Source organism: Crotalus tigris, unplaced genomic scaffold (genome assembly GCF_016545835.1).
Source record: "Crotalus tigris isolate CLP2741 ecotype Arizona unplaced genomic scaffold, ASM1654583v1 scf7180000023718.2468807, whole genome shotgun sequence".
Classification (NCBI taxonomy): domain Eukaryota; kingdom Metazoa; phylum Chordata; class Lepidosauria; order Squamata; family Viperidae; genus Crotalus; species Crotalus tigris.
In genome coordinates this window covers 1,117,010-1,144,976 of record NW_024100137.1, presented here as the reverse complement: position 1 = coordinate 1,144,976, position 27,967 = coordinate 1,117,010, and the positions used below count along the sequence as shown (strand labels likewise).

At 36.9% G+C, this 27,967-nt stretch overlaps 1 protein-coding gene across 5 annotated transcripts; it reads left to right on the top strand.

Moving 5' to 3' along the window:
- Nucleotides 1–14: 14 nt before the first annotated feature.
- SPATA1 (spermatogenesis associated 1) lies at nucleotides 15–26,989 on the top strand. Of its 5 annotated transcripts, none has more exons than XM_039321001.1 (14): nucleotides 15–107; nucleotides 3,137–3,321; nucleotides 7,307–7,413; nucleotides 9,778–9,895; nucleotides 10,981–11,034; nucleotides 11,127–11,463; nucleotides 12,190–12,435; nucleotides 15,322–15,469; nucleotides 15,805–15,865; nucleotides 16,973–17,096; nucleotides 19,511–19,636; nucleotides 19,863–20,041; nucleotides 23,599–23,697; nucleotides 26,213–26,989. In XM_039321001.1, exons 2-14 carry the CDS (start codon nucleotides 3,271–3,273, stop codon nucleotides 26,315–26,317), a joined length of 1,755 nt encoding a protein of 584 aa, XP_039176935.1. In that variant the 5' UTR covers nucleotides 15–107; nucleotides 3,137–3,270; the 3' UTR covers nucleotides 26,318–26,989. The 5 variants fall into 5 exon arrangements, with proteins under 5 accessions (XP_039176935.1, XP_039176932.1, XP_039176933.1 ...); XM_039320998.1 differs by having other exon boundaries at nucleotides 28–219; XM_039320999.1 differs by lacking the exon at nucleotides 15–107 and adding an exon at nucleotides 637–1,065.
- Nucleotides 26,990–27,967: the final 978 nt, after the last annotated feature.

The window sequence follows — 27,967 nt, the reverse complement described above, 5'->3', positions numbered from 1 at the left end:
GAAAAGGAGAGGAGTCTTGTCTTTTAGTGCTGGTGGGGGCAGCCGCACAACGAACTTTCTTCAAGTTTCCTCGCTAAGTCACTTGGAGCGTCGCCCATGCATCATCGGTCAGGAAGGCAGGCTTTGTATTGCCACAATAGTTGGGGGACGTAACTGCTGAAAAAAAAAAACTGCACGGAGTCGGCTTTCTTCGTTATGTTCGTTATCGCGCAAGTGTTGGTGCGTGAGGGCGAGACTCTGTAGTTCGTTAATGTTTAAGCAGCACTATATATTTAAGCGTTGTGTGTTCATGGTTTCACTCCTCGGCCCCTCTTTTGCCAGTGCAAACAAACAGCTGGATGTAACATCTGCTAGCCAATAGGTCGCACAAAGGCTAGTTTTGTCTGTGCGATCCAGCGCTGGATTTGGGGCTGAGAAAAGTGGGAAAGCTCGTCTCGATACAGTGCAAAAGTTCGAGATTTAGGATTGGAAATTCCAAGCACCCTCAGGTCGTCAGCGATAATTTGCAAAGTCTACTCCTGCGTACATGTGTGTAGGTTGGTTGTAAACTCCCCCCCACCCCTTTCAGAACTACAGACGTCTGCGCAGCCGGGGGAGATGCAAGGTTAAGGTGGTAATTCTCCCACTGCAAATAATTTCTATTGTTTTATATAAGGTCTACACTGATATTTCCAACGGGCCTGCGGTGTGAAGTCTGTTCAGAAATACGTTTATTAAATCTTTTAACACTTTAACCCAGAGGCGAGGCGGACCCGCTGTGTAATGAGCCACTTTTTTTCCTGCCACCCATCGCAGCGGGGCCACACATAAGTTGAGCTTCCCCGTAAAACGGAACCTCTCCGTTTAATTCCCCTCCCGAAACAGCTCTAGTTTTTTTGTCTCCCGCCGCTTTCAACGGTTCTGGGGGGCGGGAGGAGAATGAAGCGAAGATACAAGCCAACTTCCTGTGCGTGGGAAACCATCATACTACCCTAATGGGAGAACAGTTGGGAAACTGGCTTTTAAAGGAAGAGGTTTGGCCTCTTTTCGGAAGTCATCGAGATGCAGTTTAAAGGCAACAAGCTAGTGAGACTCATACATCTTTCTACACGTTGTAACACTTAGGGCCAAAACCAGACATTACTAAACCACAATCCCTTCACGGTGAAGACTGCCCAAGATTTTGCTACAAATACTTCAATAGGGAACAACTTCAAGAAATAAGCTTCATTTTTTGCTTTTCCCTCTGTTCAATCAGCACACTTTTTTTGTTTTAGTGGAAAACTTTTACCATTTTCAGTTTAAAAATTAATGAATGCCAAGGCTTAACACTACTTTATGACTTATTTCACTTCCAGTGCCTAGTGTATATTTATGTGAAAGTAAACACCTAGTCTTAATTGTGCACTTTTTTTTATCTCAGACATTTAAGATTAGGTGGCAGTTTTAACAATAGCCTCACTTGCTGGAATTAAGTTCTTCCTGGTACTGTACTATTCCTCCTGGTACCAAGTAATACATCTCTGGATTTACTGATGGAAAACAAATGACTCAACAATTATTTAACTGACAAAAATGGCAATAACAGAAATATTTAACAATTGTATTAATAAAACATTTCTGCTACCCTAAATTGAAATTTTAAAATGAAGATTTTTTTTGTGTGTGACAAGATGTATATTGTGTCAATAGATTGGGAAATTGATAGCACCTTATTGAGGAGAATCCACTGCTGATAGTTTTAAAAGAGCCTTTGGTACATTCCCTCATTAAAAGAGATTTTTTTGGGTCAAGAAAGGTTAGACAACTACTTCCTGGTCTCTTACCTTCTTTACTAACAAAGGTTTTTGAGACAATAAGGACAAATCAACTGCAATGAAGCAGATTTTCTGGACCCATGTCAATCAGGGCATGGGACAGATAGTATAGTGTACCCAGTACATAATTGTTGGGACCTGGGTGGGATAATATGCCTCTCTTAGTTCTTTTAGAGATCTTTCAGTGGCCTTCATTATCAATGACCTTGGTACACTTCTTGACGGACTACGGTAATTGAGAATTGGTGGTACCTTTTTGCAGTGGTTCTGCTCCTTCAATGAATGGTTTTACTTGGTGATAAGAGAGGAAAGGTTGGTTTGGTGACTCTACAATAAAATATATTACACCTTCACTTTGAATCCTGCACTAGTTTCCCCCATAGGCTTCTAATTCAAAGCGCTGGTTTTAACCTGTAAGGCCCAGGGCTTAGCACCAAGTTATTTTTCAGGACAGCATTTGCCCACTAGAATTGTCCTCATTAATTCAGTCTTGCTGGATAAACAGCTGGTAGAGTCCTATTTTCGTGATGAGGGAGACTGGACTTTGAGTTGCCACTGTAATTTTCCCAGTAACAGCACCAGTTCTCTAGATTAGAATGTCCTATCTTAATTAGTTTAGTTCCTACCCAAACTGCTTTCTCAAATAAGTTGAAAAGAGAGCCCTTCCAGAGAGTGTTCGTGATTTTGGTGTACTGCATGTGTTTTAGTAATATGTGTATGCATGCATTTGGGTGCTGACCATGATATTTTAATTGTTATTGTATTCCTGAAATCTGTTAAGAATTCTGTAGGAATTTGGTTGGGTATTAAATAAACAAATACACGCCGAGCCTGCTGAATGAACCAGAATATTGTGTTTAAGATTGGTTGGTATTCATTCCTGTCTAGTCAAGTATATATTTTAAGGAAGCTATAAGGTCCATTTTAGTCAATTGAATTAAAGCAGATATAATTACTGCTGTTATTGAAGAGAAAGAACAGAAAACAAGCAGTAAGACTCTTAATTCTTCATAGTACTGAGTAAATATTTATATGGAGTTCTGATCAAGGCTTTTCATTCCCTAAATTGCACTGCCCAGATTATGGAACAGTTGTTGAAACAGGGACCTTGATGTAAGCAATACAAGTAAAGCAGACTTGGATTACTGCAGCAAATCGCAGGTGCACAATCCTGGCTAGGTACTTCATTGTGTTGCTAAGGTGATTTTACTTACACAGAGGGAGTGGTCACCTCAAAGGTGGTTCAGCTCCTGTATTAGCAAATGCTTGGCTCCTTTCAGTTAACAATAAACAAAAGTTTCTGCCCTGAAGCTATCCCTGTTTTATATCCAAATTTGCAGGATATGGAAACAATTCTAAAATATGGAATATTGCAACATAAATACCTATAGGAGTTATCTTGATCGTGTTAAATAATACTTGGAATTCAATATGTGATTTAAAAAACAATTCCAGACTTCCACATAAATCAGAAATGACATCAAGGAATATGCTGTCCAATCAAAACAGACCACGCACTTCAGAGGTAAGAAATAATGGATTGTAATAACCATTGATAAATTTTATGTATGCTATACTGTAATATTTTCTGTTGTTGGTTGATAAGAATAGAAATACCGGTATATAAAGAAACTTGTTAGATCTTTCAAAAATGGAATTACACATAGGTTAAATATAAACTATAATAACTAATATTTGAAAACATTATTATTAGTATTTAGTTATGCTGATTACAGATATAGGCAGTGATCAAGATTATACAGTTTTTAATCAGGTGATTACCATAATTCTCTTCCCTCCAGATTGCAAGAACAATTGGTTTCATAGCTGTTCTTTTATTTGGCACCATTTTAACTTTTAAGCACAGGGTCATGGTCCTGCAATCAGAAACAATTCAATTAATATGGTTGCACCTGCTACTAACTACATGCAGGAATGATTCCAATGCTCTTTGACTAATAGAGACAAAAAGATATTAGAAACAGAATGTCATAAGTGTCAGGTTCTCTAGTACCGCACTGTGAGCAGTTGCCCTAAATTGCTGGATCTGAACCAGCAGTAGTAGCAGTAAGTATAATACAAATATGCATACTAAAAAGAGGAATAGCTTCTCTGCAATGTCAAATCTGTGTTTTCCTAATTTAAGTAAAGAAATTATGCAATAAAAATAACACCTAGATAAGGCATAGGGGTTGTATGATTGTTCTAATATGATTGATCTACAGTTTGCAGTACTCTGCTAGTAGGATCAGTGGATGGATTTTTAAAGTTGGTGTTCATCAACAACTTGACCACAGATTTCCTATCCTTGATAATGGACCGAAATACAGGCAATAACATTTCTAGTGATACCAGTTTCAAGTCTAAGGAAAATACATACGGTATTTTTAAAGGATTGAATGAATGGAAGAGTGGTGTTTCTATCTCTTTCCCTGTGTCATCTTCTGAATGATACGAAAATAGTTCAGTGATGATAATTTGCTTAAACAACAAAAAGCATATTTAGGAATGATTTATCTCAGGAAGATCTGCACCTCCTTTACAGGGATATAATCACATCTGATCGGATGACAGTGGTATCACTTCATTAGGAATGGGATGCAGTCCAGTCTCATTTGGTCTACTGTGTGATGTACATATGTCTGCCATAGAGACAATTCTGAAATTTCAGCTAGATCAAAATGTAGCAGTTATTAGTAATTGCTTCTACAGCTTCAGGAGTATATAAGCATTGCTTTTAAGTCAGCATTTTGATTGATGGTAAGAAGCTACATGAAAAATAGTGGTTCTGAAGTTGAAAGCCTTGCACAGTTTGTACCTAGAAAACCTGAAGGATAAAATAAACTAATTGTCAATTATTAATAGTTTTTTATTCTCTACACCTGTGGAACTTTATACCATTAAGAAAGTTGTTAAGAAATCAATCAGAACCAGCTGGGATGCTTTCTCCTTGTCATGTTTCTGGCATGAGACAAAAGCTGTCTCTATCCTCCAGCCAAATCCAAAACAGATTGAATTTAGGTACACAATTGGTATAATCCAGAAATATTAAACTGGACCTAGAACAGTGATGGTGAACCTTTTAGAGACTGAGTGCCCAAACTACAACCCAAAACCCATTTATTTATCGCTGGGTGCCAGGTGGGCGTGGCCCACTGGGTGGGCGTGGCTGTGGTGGTCATGGCAGAATGGGTGGGTGTGGCCAAGGTGGGCATGGTCACCTCAATATTCCTCATGGGCAGGGACTCCTGTGGGGGCTGGACAGGGTTGGGGGAGATCCAGGGGATCTCGTGGGTGGGGCAGTGGGCAGGAGGCTTGTCCTGCGTGGTGAGGGGAGGCGAGGCAGGGCAATGGTGCCATTGTTGCAGGGCAAGGCAAGGTAGGGGCCATGGCGGCTGCTGTCTGACACCATCAGCCCACACACACAGAGGCCAGCGAGCGCAAGGGGACCGATGGTGTCCATCAGCAGCCACAGCTTGCCGGCTCCTCAACCGGCGCACTCTGGGGCTCCGCAGCCCGCTGCCAGCAGTTCAGAGAAGCCGCCTCTGAGCTCAACAACCGGCCAACAGCTGAGGAGGTGATGCAGTGGGTCATGCCCTGGAAAAAGAGAGCATGCGAGGCCAGGAGGGACGGGACGGGGGGGGGAGGGAAACCAGCCGTGGCTGGGATGCATCCGGCCATGTGGGACCTCGGCGAGTTAACGGGTGGCTGCTTGAAGAGGGATGGTTGCCATCACGGGGCATAGCACGTGTGCCCACAGAGAGGGCTCTGAGTACCGCCTCTGGCACGCGTGCCATAGGTTCGCCACCACTGACCTAGAATATCAGCAAAATCACAGGATTTTGTCCCAAAATGGAATATGGGGACAATGGCTAGGAATGATCCAACTTAATAGAGCTCGAGGAGGGATTAAAAAAAAACCAGACATATCTCTAGTGGTCTCTGAGCCTAGTTATTGCAGACATTTCATTAAGCAATAAGGTGACAACATCAGTGCTAGTGAATGGAAGGTTTCCTCCCTGTTTATATACCGGTATACTAGTTTGCCCTATCAGCTTTGGTGGGCATGTGGGTTTTTTCCTTGGTAATTCCTTGATTAAGGGTTTTTATTTTTGTTTGCTTGTTTGTCCAGTAATCCCTGCTTATCTGGGTGTGGTCCCTGGAGGGCATGTGTTTTGGTCTTTTTTCTTTCCTTCGCTTTCCTTTGCTTTTTGTTGTTATCTATTGAATGACATATAAATGTAGTTCATCTTATGTGTCTATTGATGGCTTATTTGTCTCAGTGCCAAGCTTCCAGGAATTCTCTAGCATTTTTGGATTTGGCTTGAAATTGTAGCTGAATCTGTCCAGGTGTTGAAAAATTAACAACTTTTCAGTGTGCCTTCTGAGTGTTATTTGATATTTATAGATGTGCTATGCTGACGTTCTCCCTGTCTGTCCTATATAATGGCTGTTACAGTCCTTACACTGTATGTTGTAAACGACTTCTGTTTTTTCTTCTTGGGCTACCGGATCTTTTGGTTTACTTAAGATATATTGGAGAGCTTTAGTTGGTTTATGAGCTACGGCAGGGGAATGCAGGAGGGATCCGCATTCTCCATTAAATAATCTTTAAAGAAACTTAAACAGTATGGCAGTGAAAATCCGGCAGCGGGGAAAAAAACCCTGATGTTTTGAGACGCCAGACTGGCGTGCATTCCAATCAACTTGCTTGCTGCAAAGTAAATTGGCATCTTCGGGCCGCTCCTTCCAGCCCATTTCGGAGCCCGTCCAAAAGTGAAAGGAATGTTCCCACCCCACCCAATCACTGCAGAGCTTCGTTTCCAAAGACCCCCTACACAGGCTTCGGACAAACCGAGAACTGGGACTGAAGAAGCAGCAATGGGAGTGAAGGAGTGTTCAAAGGAGGAGGAAGAAGGAGAAAGTGGAAGAAGTCACTACTGAACAGGGGAGGCGTGACAGGTGTCGGCGCATGGTAGGCCTGGCTGTGGGGGCTCTTTGGCACGGTAAGCAGGGAGCATAGGGTAGCTGCCTTGTGGAAGTGCCCCCCCCTGCAAGAAACCGGTTGTTAAATTATTTGAATCTCACCACTGCATCCATCCAAGTCAAAATGAATGCAAGTGATTCCAGTTCCATATTGGCCACAGCAGTATCAGGTGGCCCATATTTTCATTTGTCAGCTTGTACACAATCAGTATTTATCTCTGTCAGAATATTTTATTTGCTGTCACCCAATATCTTTGTATACAATTTCTACAATTAATCCCTTTTTACAAGTTTTACTTTTTATATGCAACTTGTCAAAAGTATTCATTTTTGCATGCAATTTTGAGCTGAGAGAAATATTTAAACATTAAGTTCGAAAATTATATGTCCATTTATGGCATGATATACCATAGTTTCATCATTTTGCTTAAGAACAAATCATTACCATATATTGTCAGATATTATCTCCATTATTAAAATTGGCTATGCTGAATGCTAAACAGTTTCTTTTTACATATTTTTAGCTTTTAGAGCTGCATGTATTTTATGTTCCTGAAGAAGTATGGAATTTCAAGTTGAATACAGTTTCTATAGAAGTTATTAGCAAATTCTTTTCAGCTGGATTTATAAGGTGAGATATAATAAAATAATAATAATGGGTGACTTTCAGCCTGTCACTACTCTCTCAGCCCAACCCACTTCACAAGATTGTAGGGAAAATAGAAGCAGAGGTATTAGGTATGCTTGCGTATAAAAAAAAAGGCAGGATAAAAATCAAATAAATAAATAGGCTTGCCTTAATATTGAGCATTTCTTGTAACTATTTAGCAGTTGATTAAAATACCTACACAAAAGTTACAGCTCTCCAAAGATTAAACATTTGATAAGGAATTTCTATGAATCTTCTAACTTCTTTAGAAAAAAACAAAAACTGCTATGATAATTTGAAATCATGAGCAAAGAAACTGGCAAAAAGGACACTTTGATCTCCACGCTGAAACTCTCATGCAAATTGTTTTTCTCTATACGGGAAACATTCATGCGTCTTGTATCTTCTTTCATAGAGAAATAAATTTTGAATGGAATGGAAAATAAGGAAGGCAAGCAAACTCTTCGTTCATTTTAGTCATTGCTTGTGGGGAAAAAATGGAAGGATGTTGTAATTTATAATGCAGCTTTATGTAACTAGGGAGACTTTATTTTCATGGCATTATTTTTGAATTATTGCTCTTTTCTTTGTAATTTATGCTTTGATAATTCCTATGCAGAGAAATTAGCACATCAAATCAATATTTTTGGAGAGATAGAAATATTTTCATAGTGGTGGAATGTTCTGATATTGAATAAATATTATATTTCACTTGAACAGTGTGACCATTTCTATAATATACCATTTATAAAACTAGTTTGCATTGACACAGTTTAAACATTTCCACAAAGAAAAAGGAGCATAAGTTGCTTACCAAGGACACCAGTTTCTAACAGTTTCCTAATTATACAAGAGTATGAGAAAATTTTGTATGCTTTATGTACACGGCAACTAAGAACATTTGTACCACTTTATATTGTCTCGTGTCCACCTCTCAGTATGGAAATGCAGCCAATCCCACTGAAGACAAGAGCTAAAATTAACCCCCAACTTGCGGCTATCCTCAATTAAATTAATAATTGTACTACGTTCGGAATTTGCACACATGTATTTATTATTCCAAGATTCTAGTCATTTTTAGCAGTTATTGATTTGTAGATCAGAACCACTGAATATCATTCTTACGTGATTCATTCCTGCATCATTAATTATAATATAGTGCATAGAATATAAAAAGGTAAATATTGATGTAATTGTTTACAAAATTACTGAGAATACCAGAAATTTTAGTACTGATGCTATTTAAAAGTGAAATTAACAGCATCATCTAAATTATTCATAATTCTCCTCCAGCCAGGACTGAAGGCCATTCAGAGGGGGTCAGACCTTGCCCTCTTGAGTTTACCTAATGGTAAAGTCCAGATTAATTCCCCACTTGAGCTCCCTTCCCGAATGGTACGATTGCTCTCCCATATAACCTGAATGAATCATTGGGAATAAAGAGTCGTATTTCATACTTCTGCCATTTCCTTTTGTTATAATCAATTTTTAGAAAATTCTACATTAGGAAATCCACAATAGTCATAGAGGTGTATGAAAAATAATGTAAGGATCAATAATTAATCCATAGGTAGACATTTGACGAGATTATCATGTATAAAAGGATTTTTTTTATATACTTGTTTTGTAAATAGAAACATTTAAGCTTTTAACTGAATTTATAGGAAAACAAAACTTATTTTTTAATTTTGATTCAGGCTATGGCAATAAGCATGATTCATGAAATGTAAAGCTTCATGCTTTTTATTATTAATACTTTTTATCCTGCCTTTTTTATATATAACTCAAGGCAACAAGCAGACCTAGTACCTCTGCCTCTATTTTCCCCACGACAACCTTGTGAAGTGACTTGGGCTGATAGAGAGAAGAATGGCCCAAAGTTACTGTACTCAGCCAGCTTTGTGCCCAAGGCAGCCTAGAACTCACAGCTTCCTGGTTTCTAAGTCAGCACTTTAAGCACTACACCAAACTGGCTTTCTATCTCATCACATCAAACCACAGAGACCTTACTGTGTCAATTTAATCGTAAGAGGGTCAGTGATAGCTGTAAGCAAACAGGTACACATCCAAAGAGTGTTGTACCTACATTACTTTATATTTTAGATTTTCTTTTCATTATTTCTATATAAAAGTGAATAAGACTTAATAAAATTGCACTGCAATCTTGAATGCTGCTAAAAGTTCTAGTTCCTTTATCGGGGTTAATATCTCAATTCTAACATTCAGGTGTGTTCTATGTATGTTTTATTTCCTTTATATTCCCACCTCTCTAAAACTAAATGCTGTACAGTATGAGCATTATCTTATACTCCATATTAAATGCAGCAATAACATCTGACGTTCTAGGGTGTCACCTCATATGACATTGAAAATATTAAGAGAAAACCTCGGAGAGTACCTAGGTGAAGAAGCAGTTGTAGATAAGTATGTCTTTCTAAAATGTATTGGAGAGAAACTTGTGGTGGTAAGTATTTCATGTTTCTTGCTGATTGTCCTATAGGATTGCCAACATATACAATATAATCAAGAATCTCACTTGAGAACAAAACTAATAATACAATATCTGTGTATGTACTATGTAAAACTTACATACTAAAATTCTATAAAGTTCATAATATAACTCCAGGAGCATTTCATCAGTTAAGATGTTCTAACTAGTCTGCAGAGGAAATGAAAAACCTAAGTGACCTACAGGTTTGTTCCCATTTAAAGTGCTGCTTTTCTATAAATAGTGAACACTTCCATAAGTACCATGAGAGAGGCTGAAAGATTATTTAAGCATCCTATAGCAAAATCCCTATATAGGAAAAACTCGTACAAGAGGAGGGCAAAGAGTGGGGAGCAGACATTTTGTAGATTCCAAAGATAAGCTCCCAATTTGCAAATTATAATTTGCTGAAAACACATGCCTTAGAGTTCCTCTGCAGGTTTCGTTTATTTTTATACATTTCAAATCAGGCTTTTATAAATATAAGCATCCCTTTGAGAATGTTGAAAGTACTGCATAAGATTTGAAAAGCAACTCTGTAATTAAATCAGTATAAAAAAACATATACTGGGCTTTAAGGTTTTCCAAGGTATTTTTTTTTCTTTTAACAAGCTTGATGAAATGCTTTTTATTAAAAAAAGGGGGATGAAGGTTACATAAATCAGTGCATTAAACAATCGCATTGAGAAAAATAAAATGTGAAAACTAAAATTAAAAATCAATAAAATAATGGAATAACGCTAAAAAGTCTTTTTAAACAAAGAAAATCTTATACAAGTATCTTTTACAATGATCTATGATTTTGTGCTAGCTCTTGAATATGACATTTAAAACAAAGTAATGTTTTATGACTGGGACATTATTTACTGGAGAAGAAAAGATGTCTACTAGGTCTTCCAACCCTTGTTCCTGGTAAATTTTTGGAGTTTTACAGGAGAATGAGGCAAAATTGTATTTTTTATTCATGTAAAATTGGAACTTTGCCAACTTTCTATAAATAAAGGTGATGGGACACCTTTGGAAGCATTTTGATAATATTGCCTTTGTTGTAATGTTCCAAGGTGAAAACAAAGCAAGAGATGGAACTGAAGCTCAAATCATTTGCTCCTCCGTATGTATGTACAGTATATTATAATTATTTCAATTTTAAGAACAAAGCTAAATTTTTTAGTTCTTAGTTTATTTTCTATCATGTTCCATATTGCAGGCATTTCATCCAGAACTTTATTTGTTACCAGGAATAGAAAGTATTTATTCATCTTTGTCATCCACTCCAGAGAAACACCATAATAATCCAGAATATGTGCTTACATCTGCATCATATGAAAGACCACATAGTTTAATTTCTCCCAATCCTGATATTTATCAAAACTCAACAATGTTAGATAGCTCCTTCAAAAATAATCTCAGTCAGACTCAGGAAAAAGCTGGTTTTGGTGAGTGGAATGAAAAGGAAACTATTCCAGTTCTACATAAAAAGCAAAGTTCTGAGCAACCAAAGAATGAAAGTATTCAAGGAAAAAGTAGTTCACAACAAAGGAAAGGTGAGACTTTGGAATTTAAATAGAATCCTATCAAAGTCAAATTATAAATAAGGTAATGTTGTTTTGCACTAATGGGAGGAAGAGTCATCGTATTTTTTCAAACAAGATATATCTAGTTTTGCTATTAAATCTACAGCAATATTTCCTGTTTTGCTTTCTTTGGTTTCAATTCCAAAAATTCCACTTCTGTATTGCATTTATATCACAGAGATAATTGATTAAGATGTGCTCCTGGAAACTAGCAACACGTCAATCATTGAGCAATGGAACTTTTGGATTGCCTTACGTTAATATAATTTATAATAATTTATGGCTGTGTGCGATATCTCTGCCATGTTACATACTGTAAGCTTCTTGGATTCACTTACATTTTAGTCTTTTTTGTCTGTCTATTTTACAGTGTATGATGAGAACGTGACAAGAGAAATAAACATATACATATATTTGTAAATATATTTGTTTGTTAATCTGATCTGATTGTTTTATCTTTCTCATATATTCTAGAAAATAGGATATTTAAGCGATTTGTCTTATATTTTATTAATATCATGTCTTTAAATTATAAATAAATATAAATGTGTATATACTTTCTATATTAGAAAGGAAAAAGTGGTTTCATGTAATACAATCAAAATGATCTGGTCTTATATTATACAGCAGTCTGAAGTTTACAACACTGTCTAATGTCAATTTATGTTTATTAATATATCATTGTGTCATTTTAAGGCAAAATCAGTTGTAACATCAACAAAACAGAATCTGTTCCATCCTCAAAACAGCACCCTGCAAAGAAATCAGCACCAGTGAAAATGTATCAGAAAAAAACTTTCAGCCCAACCCCAGAAAGCCATAATATTCCAGGAAAGGATGAAAATTACAGAAAGACAGTCACATCTCCAAAGATAGATCAAAACAATGAAAAGGAGGAAAACAACCAGTTTCCATTAAGTCCCATCTCACAGAAGCCAAAAGGTATACCTTGTTGCATGAAGTATTGTGTATAAGTTTTATTTGCATTTGTATCTGCAATTAGCAATGTAAAGAATGTATTCAATTTATAATGTTTTAATAGAATTAGATTCGGAAACAGAATTGGTTAAAGATTGTATGATTAAATGGGCTCAGAATATCCAGGAACCGATCCCATTGGATTTATGGGAGATAATCTGGATTAGAAATGTTAAATTTACACAAGCTCAAAATTGAAGGGAAAATTTTTATAAAATGTTTTATAGGTGGCATTTAGATCCTGAACAATTATCTTGAAAGTATGTATTCTAACTTACAACCCAAATGTTGGAGGTGTGGTAATACAGATGCAACTTATTTTCACGTTTGGTGGAATTGTAAAGGCTTTTTGGATTATGATTTGGTGGAACATTCAAAAGATTTTTAAAAGGAAGATAAAGTTTACTCCTCAATTATTTTTATTGGGTATTTTTGTGGATTTAGATGATAAAGAAACTATTTTAATGTTGAATTTATTAACTGCAGCAAGGTTATTAGTAGGTTTATATTGGAAGAAAGTTTTGTTGCCTACTTTAGAAAAATGGATATTTAAAGTTTCTAATTTAGCAGAAATGGCAAAAATGTCTGCTTATTTAAAGGATCATACACAAGAAAGATATATTATTGTATGGAGAAGATGGATAGATTATATTCAGAAGAAGTATGGGACTATAAAGTTTCATTTATTTTATGAGTAAATCTTATAGTAAATGTTTTATAAGAGATTTGTTTATGATGATATAATTTAAGGGGAGTTAAGGGCTAAGTATGATTTTTCTTTCTTTCTTTCTTTCATTCTTTTCTTTTTTCTTTTTTACTGTATATTGTTAATTTTGTTATTAATAACCCTGTACTCTGCTCTGGGAAGTGAGGGGGGGGGGTTGAGGGTGGGAGGGTGGGTGAGTGGGTGGGTGGCTAAATAGGTAGATAATATAGATAGGGTAACTTATGAGAGAGGTGCTGCTTCGAGAGGGATATGAAGGGAGGAAGGTGAAGGGAGGAAGTAGGATGGTAAGAGGAGAAGGGGAGGGGAAGAGAGTAGTGAGGGGAGGAGAGAAAGATGAGGGAAGTAAGGAAGGTATTAGGGAGGGTGGATGCAGCTTGGGGGGAGGGAGCAAGCGGCACCTATGGTTATGGTTATGATTGTGAATTTATTTTATTTTGCGAAGTGAATTTTGTTGTATAATTATGTTGGATAAATGGAAAATAATTTTTTTTTAAAAAAGAATGTATTCAATTACAACTTTCTCTGTTCTCGTCCTAATTTACATTTTTTGTAAGAATCTGGCATTTCTAAGACCTGATGATAGAGAAGTGGAAGAACATTTTATTACTTGTTGATGAGAAATAAATTCTTTGAATGAATGGATCTAGGTCAGTGGTGGTGAACCTATGGCACGGGTGCCAGAGGCGGCATTCGGAATCCTCTCTGTGGGCACATGTGCCATTGCCCCAGCCTTGCCTCCTCCCGCGACCCCCTCTTCTCCAGCAGCCCCCCTGAAGGAGAGTCGCCCTCGAGCATGGCCCACATGGAGCAGCGCAGCCAAGGATATGGCAGCCAGGCAGCGTAGATAAGACTCTGTCCTCATGCCGCATCATGCAGTTGATGCTGCAGGATGTGGGCAGAGGGTGTGGCCAGCATAGCACTGCTGGGCTGCCTGGGCGATCGGCAGGCCCTGGAGGTGGTGAGTGGTCCTGTGGGTGGTCAGGGTGGGGGATGGGGGGCAGAGCAGGGAGGTGCAGCGGAGCAGGGCCAGTTTTTGGGCACTCGGTCTCTAAAAGGTTCGCCATCACTGATCTAAGTTTTATACGAGGATAGCTTTACTGGAAACATACTTAGGTGACCTTAAAATGGGACCAAGTTAGAAAATTGAAATGACAATTTCTGCTCTTGATGTAATTGAAAAAATAGATTCTGTAGATGACAGTGGTATAAAAAAATGAGGAAAATGCAATCCAGGAAATAGTAAATTTATAGCTTAGATTCAGCCAGCATCCCAATTCCTGGTTGTTGCCTCCTTCTGTGCTGCAGATCTGGACTCTTTTTATTAAAACATATTACATGCTTTCTCTGGTTGTTTTTAACACTTCTTTATCTCAGAATTTTGTCTTACACAAGTTACTCTAGTTCTCTTGTAAAATTCCTGTTAAATACCACATTTTATCAAAAGCAATGCTGCTTGGAGGACTGGAAATAGCCACAAGTGAATGCTTTCCTTCCTTCCTTCCTTCCTTCCTTCCTTCCTTCCTTCCTTCCTTCCTTCCTTCCTTCCTTCCTTCCTTCCTTCCTTCCTTCCTTCCTTTCTTCCTTCTCCAACTTTGCTCTCTAATTTTAAATGCCAGTTTAATTGCTTGCAGTAATATCAAAACAGAGCAAAAATATGATTACATTTAATTTTCAGTCTGTGAGTTGATATTGTGTTTTGAAGTGGAATGGTGTCAGTAGTTTGGGGTTTAAATCTAACCAGAGCTGTCTGGTTTGAGTTATAACAAACTAAGGCTAGACTCTAGAGTAACAGAGAACTATAAGACAATTGATATAATTAGGAAGGGAGTATATAACACCACAGTATATTTGTGATCTTTCCAATCCAGATGTGGATAGCATGTATCTGATGAGAACTATATCTGCAAAAGCTTCCAAATTCAGAAAATATGTGGAACTTGGAGAACTCTCATTTATTCAAAATATTGGAAGTAATTTTGTTTTGAAGACTACCAAAAAGTAGTCACAGTTTTGCTCTGTAATACAGTTTTGCTCTGTATTAAGGCTATTGGCAGTTGACATATATTTGTATATATGCATACACATTCATGTAGAGACAGATAATATTTTGACCTTTGATGCAGAAGAGGTTTCTCTCATGTTGGACACAAATATGGAAAATGGAGGGAATTTAACAGGAGTTGAAAATGGAAAGTGTACCACTACTGCTGATTTTGGAATCCCAAAATCCTTGGAAGACCGAGACATGACATACTCACCCAAGAAGAGGAGGTAAAGAAATATATATGCTGTCAGTGTCAGTCATTGAAGTCACATTAAGAACTTCTAACATATTGAATAATGGAAAAAGCTAGCTCTTTAATTAGCTTTCAGATAAACATAATTAAACATGAGAACTAGTTCATCTAGCTTAATTTCCTGTGTGTGAGGTTAGTGAGGCCTAGGAATACTTGCTCTTAATCCAGTTTGTCACCAAAAAGCTCTTTCAGTCTGATTTCAGTATCTTATTTTTCAGATTAATAACTCAATCAAAGCAACTTGCAACCCCAACAGGTTTAATCAGAGATTTCTTTCTAATGTATCTGTTCCTTTGATCTCATCTTTAGCCAACAACATGCTGGAATTACCAAGACTGCTGCTGACCCTGGTAATGTGCAGAACAATCAGGTATGTTCCCAGAGAAGTCTAGCACTACAACTGAGTTGGTTAAAATGGTTCGTTAACACATTTCTGTCACTTGGGTTGAATGAATTTTGTCTACTAAGATTCATTAAGATTTGCTGCAATTACATATAACTCTTGTGTTTAATCATTTCATACTGTATCTAGTCAGTTTCTGAACTAATTTGAAAGCAATGTTTTTAAAATAGGACATAGAGTTTCTGTTACTTTTTTTTCAAAAATAAAAATACGTTCTTCAGAGAGATTGTGCAAGAGACATTTTAAGGGTATTATTATTATCAGTTTAGGCATCCTTTAAAAGTGCTTTTCAGGTCTTTATTACTTTGCTTACAGTTTAGCTACAGAAGTACATATATTTAGTAGGTTTGTGTATGGATTTTTCATAAGTTTTTAGTTTTTAAACATTTTTATTGTTAAAAATTAAAAGGGAAAGACACATTATAAAAGGAGTAACTAGTAACATATTCTCCCCTATTCTTCCCCAAATGCTGATCACAGTTCAGACAGCTATATTTTACACTGAACACTTAAGATTGTGGCTAGCTTCTGTTTAAGTTCTACAAACTATAATTCAAAGGTCTAAATTTGCCTTGTTATGTAATATGTTGTACATAAAGGAACCATACCTATTTGAGTTTGACTAAACTTCTATTATGGATAGATATCATCAGTTTTGTTGCAATGTATAATGCAACATACGGTATTCTCCAATTTTAATCTAACCTAATAGCATCACAAAGTTTACCTTTTCCAGTGTTCTGCCACATTTGGACTACATTCGAAATCTAAAATAAATTAGGCATTCTTAACATTTAACAGATGTTTAAAATGTAAACGTTTGCTGTAACTCAAGACATACTTACACACTAGACATTTTGACATCCCAGGCAAAGTCATTTTCTAATGCCGCCTATGGTTTGACTCATGTTCTGTTAGGATTGTCAAAAAGGTCTCCTCTTTTTTCTTTTCTTTTTTCTTTTCTTTTCTTCTTCTTTTTTTGAGTTTTCAGCTTTACATGTATAATTTTTCACCCCAGAGTTCTTATATCCTAAAAATAACAATGAACACTGACACGTTTTTATTTGATCCTAGGCTGATGGGAATAACCTAAATGACTCTGCATATCCTAGTCACTATCTTTCCCCTCCTACTCCACCTCTTCTGGCTGTCTCAGTAAATAGAGCTCAACTTCCTCACAAAGGTTTTCCAACAGAAGGTGAGGAGATCTGTCCAAGACCTCTCATGAGGTTAAGGGTGTGACAAAAGGTATCAGCAGCAGGGGTCATAGGGATTTTGCCCTCTTGCCTTTTAAGAAGGAGATTAGGTTTGCTTGAAGGCAAAAAAAGCAATGGTGAGTTTTCATATGTCTCCTAAACATAATCAAAAAGCCTCTAAAGGGTCCTTTGTGATTATCAGCAGTTTTCTTAAGGCAATAATTCAGATAGCATAATTCATACCTTCTTTTTGTATAAATGACTTCTGGAAAAGGCTAAATGGGTATTTTTATTCAGCTACAGAATTTGTCTAGCCCAGTGGTGGCGAACCTATGGCACGGGTGCCAGAGGCGGCACTCAGAGCCCTCTCTGTAGGTATGCGTGCCGTCACCTCAGTCCTAGGCCTTCAGCTGGGTTTTATAAAACCTTTTCACTTTAGGCCTCCGCTGCCGTGTGCAAAAAAAAAAAAAAGTTCAATCAATCAATTTCAACTTCTCGCGGGGAAAAAAAAAGATCTTGCAAAGTTGGAATTGATTGATTGAACTTTTTAGTCCCACCCAGTCTGCCGTTACCACCGCAGCGACGCCCACCCAATGGGCCACACCCACCAGGCACTCAACGATGCTTAAGTGGGTTTTGGGTTGCAGTTTGGGCACTCAGTCTCTAAAAGGTTCACCATCACTGGTCTAGCCACTATCTCCATGTCTACCATGGACAGGATATTGGAAGGTAAAAATTCTGATAACTATATCACAAAGAGTTTGCTGCCCTCTTGTGGTACTCTGGACTTTTGCAATCCACATACAATTGCCCTAAAAAGCATGTTACTTGGAGTACTTCTATTCAGGATTGAAAACTTTGTATGTACTCCATCTACTGAGGTTTTTTTTTTCTTTATTCTCACTTCCTTTACCCCACCAACTGCCTCATTCTGCGTCTACTGACAACAACCACTATTAACTGGATTGTTAGTTTTTCTCCTTAAGATTATTGTCTCCTCTTTTTCCTCCAAGCCCAACAGTAATTGTGAATGGATAGCATTTTGAATTCCTTATGTTCACATTCAGCTCATTATGTATATAGGATTAGCACAGGTTTCTAGGAATGACTCTTACATAGTTTCTGTTACTTTTTTTCAAAAATAAAAATATGTTCTTCAGAGAGATTGTGCAAGAGACATTTTAAGGGTATTATTATTATCAGTTTAGGCATCTTTTAAAAGTGCTTTTCAGGTCTTTATTTGCTTACAGTTTAGCTATAGAAGTACATATATTTAGTATGTGTGTGTATGGATTTTTCATAAGTTTTTAGTTTTAAAATATTTTTATTGTTAAAAATTAAAAGGGAAAGACACATTATAAAAGGAGTAACTAGTAACGTATTCTCCCCTATTCTTCCCCTTGTGTCCCCAAATGCTGATCACAGTTCAGACAGCTATATTTTACACTGAACACTTAAGATTGTGACTAGCTTCTGTTTAAGTTCTACAAACTATAATTCAAAGGTCTAAATTTGCCTTGCTATGTAATACGTTGTACATAAAGCAGCGGTTCTCAACCTATGGGTCGTGACCCCATTTGGGATCGAATGACCATTTTATGGGGGTCGCGAAACAACGCGATCCACCATTTTTCCCCCTCAGGGGGCGCTGCCGCGCATGCACACCGCACATGGGGGCACCACAGCGCATGCGCGCCACGCATGGGGGCACCACAGCGCATGCGCGCCACGCATGGGGGCGCCACAGCGCATGCGCGCCACGCATGGGGTGCCGCAGCGCATGCGCGCCACGTATGGGGGCGCCGCAGTGCGTGCGCGCCATGCATGCGTGGCACATCCGTGTGACGGGTCGCCGTCACACGAAGATTGAGAACCGCTGACATAAAGGAACCATACCTATTGGAGTTTGACTAAACTTCTATTATGGATAGATATCATCAGTTTTGTTGCAATGTATAATGCAACATATGGTATTCTCCAATTTTAATCTAACCTAATAGTATCACAAAGTTTACCTTTTCCAGTATTCTGTCACATTTGTTCTTGCAGAAGTCAGTATATAGATTTTTTTCATCTTTAATTCATGATTCAAAGTATGGAAAGAAATTCTTGATAGAATACAGGGCTTTGGACACTATCGTTGTTCCTTCATATTATCTGTTGAGTACTGAAATCTGTTTATGTAGATCCCACATACCAGACAATTGCATCAAATGAAAATACACAGATATTTATCTCTTCAAGCTCACACCAACTTTTACATCATTCTTTGGTTGACTTCATTTTATTTTATTGTAGTGGATCAACCCTGTGTTGACCAATAGAAGAATGATACATTTTTACTTTAATTTTATTCAGAATTGTTCTCATTATTAACTTTTGCATATATGATAGTATGGGATTTCTTCTTCCTCAGGCCATGAATTACATAAGCAGCTGAAACATATTAAGATAGAAAGAAGACATCTGGAAAACACTAGAGAGGAACTGGTTAAAAAAGTGAAAAACCTGATTGAACAGCACAAACTCAGGAGATGCCATGGTATGTTCTGGGTTGATACATCCAATTTTTTCATTGACCAACAACTATAAAAGCTAATGCTGTCCAACATCAAGTCTGAGTTTTATAAAAATATATTTTTTAACATTTCATTATTGAATCAAATATATACTTCCCTGATCCTTTAGCTGTGATCTCTGTACATTCATTTAGAATAAATTATTGAGCTGCTATTGAACTGCCTGGAATCCTTTTTTCAATCTTGCAGTCCGTGATTCCTGGAAAAAAAAATATTTTGAAATGAAGAAAGTCACAGTTTTCTCAGAGGAAGCTTTAAATAAATTGCAGGAAAATATAGAACTACACCGCCAAAAATTATTGAGGCAGCTAGAAGCTAGAGATATCAAGAAAAAAAGAAATAATTTAACACAAACCACCAATTCAAAGGTAATTAATTTTTTTTTAACTTTCCTTGCCCATAAAAACTAAGCTTTGTCCATCAGTAAAGCAAATCTTGGAATCTTAATGATCATACAGTTTTAAACAGATTGCTAATATATTTGAAAAATGCCTAAAGCAAAATTTGTGCAAAAATTAAACTCAGCTTATAAAATGACTATATTTATAGTCTAATTAAGATTTAACATAAATTATTATAAATATATCACGATCCTAATTAATAAAAAGAAAGTACCATTGGCAAGAACAAAGAATACTTTGCAGATTCTTTTCTCTTGAGTTGAATTAGTGTTACAAGTTGCTAAAATGATTTAAATCCTCGTTCTCTTATTATAACATGATATACCTATGATCTTTTTCTTCCTAGTTCAACAATAAAATTCATGAGAATAAAGTTTAAAATTAATTAAATACTTCTCATATGAATCATGATCTCTTAATATCAAGAGAATTTGGTTAATTAGTTTAAGAAATGTTCTATCATTTTTTTCCACCTAGTACACTTTCTCCTATTGTTAAGTTTTTTTTCCAGCTAAGTCACAATTTCATATATCCAGCTGTATGCCTTATATTTCTCTAAGGAGGATATCGAAAACCTACTTTGTGGTGTCTATTCAGTCCTACAGATGGATTCAATATCTTCACTAAACTGTAGAACTTTCTAAAGTTTTAGTTAAGATTAACAGTAATTCTTTTACTGTTTCTTTAGTAAAGAAGCAAAGTTCTCTGAGTGAGGGATAAAATATGTCAATGCCATTCAGTTTTGTTTTGATCACAACAGGAAAAGAAGCATAGATTGCAGTGAAACTCTCACTATGTGAGAAGAATTTTCTGATTTTTTTTATTAGTTTGTGTCTAGTGTTTCACAAAACAATGATGTTGTAAATTTAATTTTTTTAAATGTAATTGCTATGTTTTAAACATCTATGTCTGTTGTTTCTCTTTTGTAGCTTTAACTTAAGTAGGTCAAATAATACAGTGGTCTCCTTGTATCTAATATATATGTTTCTAGACTGTGATAACTAGGAAAAAGGAGGATTGTTTAAGAAGACTTCAAGTACTAATAGCAACAGAGTCATCTCAAAGGTCACTGGATCATTTTGAACTAGGATCATTTTTAGCATGTCATAGTTCATTAGTTCATTTATAGTTCATATAGTGCATTTATTCATTTTATGTGCCATTGTCTCCCAACAACTCTGGGCAGTTTGCATTTGTTAAAAACATTTAAAAACAAAGAACAAGACAAAAACAAGAGAAAAGAATAATGATGACAAAGGAAATAAATGTGGAGAGGAACAAAAAGAAGAAAGGGCATCAGTTGTTCTTGCCAAAGACATTTGTTATATCTTGCATCCAAGGAAATTGGCCAAAGCTTGTGTAACTTTGGCCAAAACAAAGATGAATATCTTCAATAAATATTAAGGTCACAGACACAACAGTCACTGAAATCTAAAGCACACACTTACCAGAATTAATATAACTTTTAAAGGAAACACTACCATGAGAATGTGGCAAATAAATAAGAGAACAATAAATCACTGTACGATAACTAAAAAACAGTTAAAATTAACTTTGCTTTTGAAAAGTTGTTAAGAAAGATGTGATGGCTCAGCTTCAAAGATTCTTGTAGGAAAGACATTATCTAGACTCCTGCCAGATTCAGACTCAGTCATGGCACACCAATGATGACCTTGTCAAAAACTGACAATGAAGCAAGTATCTCTCCTGAGTCAGTTGACCTTCTCTATGGCCTTCAATACCATTGATTGTGGCCTTTTACTGGATTGCCTGTGAGGGTTAGGAGTAGGAAGCATTCAAGACTTTGGTTGAGTCTGCGGTACCTCAGAATTGGCTGCTTTCTCCCATGCTATTTAATAACTACCATGTTTCCCTGAAAGGAAGGTCTACCCCAAAAATAAGCCCTAGATTGATTTTTGGGGGTGGGCCTACTTTGAACCCTACCCCTACTTTAACCCCTAGTTTTGGGGCGAGGCACACACCTAAAAATCAAGCTAGGGCAGGGGTGGGGGTTGGAGTTGCCCCACACACCCCACACCCACTTACCTTGCAGCCAACCCTCTCCTTCCTGGCCCATTTCTTCTGCGGTGTTTTCTCAGCTAATCTTGCATTTCTCAGTCACAGGCCTTTCTGGAAGGCCTCTGCAGCCAAGAACTAAGCTATGGATTCGATCCATAGCTCAGTTCTGCAAAACCTCTATTGAATCCATAGTTTAGTACTCGACTGGAAAGGCCTGACTGCAAAATGCAGGCCGGAATGCTGCTGCAGAATGAAGCTGCTCCTTTGATTGCAGAAGAAGTGGACCTGCTGGGCGGGTGCGTAAGACATCCCCCTAAAATAAGAACTGCCTCTTTTGGAGGAAAAGAAAAATAAGACCTGGTCTTATTTTCGGGAAAACAGGTATATGAAGTTGGGGAGGGGTCATCATTTATTGGTTTGTAGTGAGTTGTCATCAGGATGCTGATGATACTGTACATTGCCACCCCAGGTCAAGCCAGGGGTGTTGTTGAAAGCTTAAATTGACGTCCAGATACTATCTGTAGGGCGCAAACTAAATTCAAATTAGATAAATTGCTAAATATAAATAAATTTCTAGAAACATTGATCTTGGGGATTATCCTAGTTGAGGGTGTGCTGCCTACAAAGAAGTTGTTGTGCAACTTGAGATCTGCCTGGACTACAGCTACTCCTTAAACAGAAAGTAGAGTCTGTGGGCAGGATTTGTCCAGCTTTGGCTGGAGCATCTTTTATATCCATATCTGGACCAAGACACCAGGGTTAGTAATCACCACCTAGTTGGATTGTTATAATGTACTCTACATGGGGCAGTTTCAGGCAACCTAGAAGCTACACCTGATCAAGAATGTGGTGGTAAGATTATTCGTGGGCCACTCTTATTTTTGCAAGATTACATTTTCTCTTTTTGAAGAAAATTCTCGTTTTTTTATAATGACAATTTCACAAGAGACAATCAAATCCATTTATAACTAGCTAAATCTAGACTGCCCATAGCAAAACAAACATTTAAATACTGACCTAATTTATTGCAGCCAATGAGTGGAAGCATTGCTCTACTCTATAGTCAATCCATCATCTTATGTGAGATACAATATGTGGAGATAGTAACTATATTCTTCTGAGGAAGGATGACATTCAGCATGGGTCTCCAATGCCGGTCCATGGACCAGCACCGGTCCGCAGCATGCCAGAAACTGGTCCATGCAAACAAAAGAAGCCCCAATCCGGGGGCTGCAGGTAGCACACGAAAACATGCCCCCTCCGCTCCACGGAAAAACCTCTCTCCACAGAATTGGTCCCTGGTGCCCAAAAGGTTGGGGGTCTCTGACATACAGGTATTCAGAGTGCTAAAAGACTTAAAATATATTTAAAAAGAAACTCAGGAAAGTGTCTAGGCATCAGTTTAAATTATATTACTAACAATTATATATATAGAATGAGTGTATTGTTTATATATGACGTTATATTCTAAATCAATTTTTTTTGGGGGGGGGGTTGTTTGACAGAATAATCTAATAATCCAGATTACAACCCTGGAGCGGGAAATTGACCAGCTAAAGAGAAAGCTAGACAATGCCAAAATGAAGCTTGTCATAGAAATTAAGGTACTGTACTAATTTATTACACGTGTCCTTGCACTTGTACATATACACATATAGTCAGTGAGGCCAGTAACAAATCAAAGGTTTTTTTCAAGACTGGCCTTGCACAATTGGAAATCAAGGAAAATAATAGTAGTTCTTGAAACATATTTTGAGAATGAAGCATAGAGGGCTGACTTCCAAAGTGTACACACTCCAGTCAACAAATCTTAATTACGGTTTGGGGAGGGGACGGTTACTTGTTTGTTTGTTTTGGTTACCAGTTACCAAAGTGTTGGGCTCTGTGCAGATGTGCATTTCTTTGGTTACATTTAACAATGTTCCTGCAGGTGCCTATCACTGTTCCACACCAGGTACTTTGTTTTGGTTCTCAGAAGAATCAGTTTCATCTAACGCTATTTGTTTCAGAAACCCACACAATAGTATTACAACAGTAAATTATCTATATAGCTATACAGAAAATCAGTTCCATTTTATCAGTGGCTTGGAGTAATTGATTCCACATTTGCTTTCGTAAGTACATACATTGAATCAACTGTGGTTTGCTGTTGAACATACCACTTATAGGCTTGCACTGATAATTTATAAAAGGACTAAGAAAAATTAAAAGATATTAAGACTAGAAGATGGCTTTGTGGCATGGAAAAATACTGGTGAAAATTGCCTGTAGACACCTGTGTATCACTGTTTCATTCATCAACAGTAACTTTTAAAAACCTCTTGTCCCAGGGTCAGTCTATACATGAGCTGTACTGTATCTCTATGCCAGCCATAAGGACCCTTTGAAAAGACAAATATTGTACCTCATTATAGACTATAGTAGTGCATGGAAGATAAGGCTCCAGCAACATGGAATACCAATGCTGTTCTTATAACCTTCAGTTATTAGGATTTTGAAATTTCTGATTAATCCTGCTGATAAAATTTTGCAACATTGGAAGCCGTGGGGAGATTACTATCTTAATTTAAAGGATTCCATTAATCTGAAAGCTGAATGTGCAAAAGAAGAGAAATTCCTTTTTCTATGGTATATCTAATACTGCGAGCCTGTATTATCATGCCCCAGCATAAAATTTTTGTTTGTGTGTGTGTGTGTGTGTGTTGTTGTTGTTGTTGTTGTTGCTCTATAGCCCCATCTAGTGTTATTATGCCATTAATAGCCATTTTAATACATCTTTCATATGTAGATAAACTTATACTGCACAGTAGATTCAGAGCATATTTGCACATAATTGTCATATATTAACAAATAATTTTACACTAATTGCGTGTTAATAAACAATGGTTTTGAAACTATGGTTTTGAAACTATGATTTGGAAAGTTGTTATAGATTTCTCAGTAGAAAGATGAGTGGCAGTTAACAAATGACCTTTGTCATTTATAGTCCTGTCATTCAAACCAATCATATTACTGAATTCTTCTCAAACTGACTCCTACAATTCTCATCCTCCTGAGGTAGCACAGCCAAGAACGCCTTACACATTAGTAAGATCTTACACATTGCCTTTGTGCAGATATAGCAATGGGAGGCTAAAATCATAAACAAAAGGCATGAGTGCTGTTGCTCCTTCTTGTGTATCAGAAAATCCTTCACAAAGCATACTTTTTGGAAGGTTTTATTTGCTTATAAAATAACAGAATTAGAGTTGGAAGGGACTTTGGAGGTCTTCTAGTCCAACCCCCTGCTCAGGCAGGAAACCTTATACCATTTCAGACAGATGATTGTCCAATCTCTTCTTGTGGAGCACCCACAACTTCTGGAGGCAGGCCATCCCACTGATTAATTGTTCTAACTGTCAAGAAATTTCCCCTTAGTTCTAGGTTGCTTCTCTCCTTGATTAGTTTCCATCCATTGCTTCTTGTCCTGCCTTCAGGCGCTTTGGAGAATAGCTTGACTCCCTCTTCTTTGTGGCAGCCCGAGATATTGGAACACTGCTATCACGTCACCCCTAGTCCTTCTCTTCATTAAACTAGATATACCTACTTCCAGCAACCATTCTTTATATGTTTTAGCCTCCAGTCCCCTAATGTTCTTCGTTGCTCTTCTCTGTACTCCTTTTTAGTAGGTTACACATTGAAGCTAGTGTACAATCATAATAATTATTTTAGGCATTTGCCATAGATACAAAAATGATATGAATAGAAGACTGAGCTTTGGAAATCTGTAATACAATCTACCACAGTGTTTCTCAACCGTGGCAACTTGAAGATGTGTGGACGTCATCTCCCAGAATACAACACAATACAACACAACACAAATTCTTTATAATTATAATTGAGTGTTTCTTTAGCCAATTTCCCATTTACGTCAAATCAAACATGATGTCTTATGTATATTAAGATCCACCATGACCTGAGGCATTAACATGTTTCAGAATGCATCATACTGTAACTGATTAGACTACAAAATTTGAAAACCAAGATTGTGCTTCTTAAACCACATAAAAGTTGACTCTTATCTATAAAATAATAGTTGTCATTTAATTCTTCCTATCGTAATCTCTGGATCTTTTGTAGATGAAAAAACAAGCAACTTCTGATTTACAAGCGCTGAAGGCAGAACTGGTGCACAAGAAGGTTCAGTCATCTTTAAGATTTCTGTCTGGAAAGCAACTATTCTAGTTAACCTTTTTAATGAAATTCTTCAGTCTGTAGTTACCCAAAAACCTAGTTGTTTTGATTAAAAATAACAAAGCTTGTTCTAGTGAAAAATTATTCATTGCTAAACCACTCATTGGTTCTATTGCTGATGTGACAACAGCACTGCAAACCAGAAATAACAGTCTTGGAGGGGAGAACCCCAGTTGCATCCATTGCAACAGCATTGTTAATGGAGGGAGAAAACCTCCAAATAAATATTTGGAAGGACTAGTATGGAATGGTGAAGAAATGCCTAGATTGACTTCAAGCCCTTATTCTCCCATTGTATTTAACTGAACAGTTTGCTATAACAATAGCACATCTGGGTTAGGGAGAGTAATGACTATCTAAAGATAGAATTATTAGTAATTCTTTTCTCATTGCAAATCTATGATTTTGCAAACAATTTTTTTATTTCTCAATTTCTTTTCAGCTTTTTTGGTTGCCTTTTTTTTTTTTTACTGTAAGCCACATTCATTTGATGGCTGTGTTACTCAATTGTCATGTATACCAATACACTTTTTATTACTGTAAAAAAAACAACTATATCAAGTAAATGTGTGTTTTCAGTTTTGTTTCCTGGTGTAGCTGAATGAATAAATGTTTACTACTCAGAATCTGTGAATATGGGAAGTTGAACCTGAGCAAACAGAACCAGTTTCTCTCCTGTTTTTTATTTACATACATACATACATACATACATACATACATACATACATACGTGGGTGTTAAAATAAATATATATATATATTTATGTAGGTGTTAGTTATCCTGCAAAGTGGTATGGGTGGGATCATGATGTATATAGCAAAACTCTATTTGGATTCTTGAAAAGACACATTTCCATCCAGATGCAATTTTGGTATACAGAAGATTGATTGCTTTTATCTCATAATACAAAACATTTTTTTTCTTGTTCTCAATCTTAACAGCACTTTCAAACAATCAGACTGCCAGTTTCCAACTACTATAAAACGAAGCTAGAGAAATGAGTTCTTTTCTTCAGTTACATTCTAATATTTAAATGTTTGAAGTTTAAGCACGTCTATATTTTTGCTTGTAACAGAAAAATTAGAGGTTTCCTTTGATGTTTCCAAACTAATGTGTGTTCTACTCACAAGGATTTTACTAATCCTGAATTAACAAAATTCTATCTTCCTGCACAAAAGTTTTGTAAAATTAATAGCTAATACATAACTATTACATAATTAAAGTGATATAGGAATAAGTTTACTTAAAGAAGGCTGAATGGTAAACATATTTCTGAATTGCTATGACCATGACACTGAAGAAAGGAGGGAGGGAGGGAGGGAGGGAGGGAGGGAGGAAGGAAGGAAGGAAGGAAGGAAGGAAGGAAGGAAGGAAGGAAGGAAGGAAGGAAGGAAGGAAGGAAGGAAGGATGGATTAGGGCCAATGAGCTTTGAAAGCTTTACTATACTACCAAAGCATGGGAAAATCATTAACGTTGCCTCTGCCCTAATTTACCACAAAAAGATATAACTGAGCAGATGTGTGAATAGGTAAAAATACCTTCCAAGGCAAATGTCCTCTCATAACTACAATATTGCTGCTTTGAGCTTCTTAGTGATAATAACAATACCAGAAAGAAGCACATTGAAAAAATACAAAAGC

What these genes read in the sequence shown, in the direction of transcription:
- SPATA1 (XM_039321001.1), top strand. Translation starts at nt 3,271, where the DNA reads ATGACATCAAGGAATATGCTGTCCAATCAAAACAGACCACGCACTTCA. An exon ending in TTGGAGAGAAACTTGTGGTG is followed by an intron (nt 9,896 to 10,980) that starts GTAAGTATTTCA and finishes TAATGTTCCAAG; the next exon opens with GTGAAAACAAAGCAAGAGAT. An exon ending in AGCTTGTCATAGAAATTAAG is followed by an intron (nt 23,698 to 26,212) that starts GTACTGTACTAA and finishes GATCTTTTGTAG; the next exon opens with ATGAAAAAACAAGCAACTTC.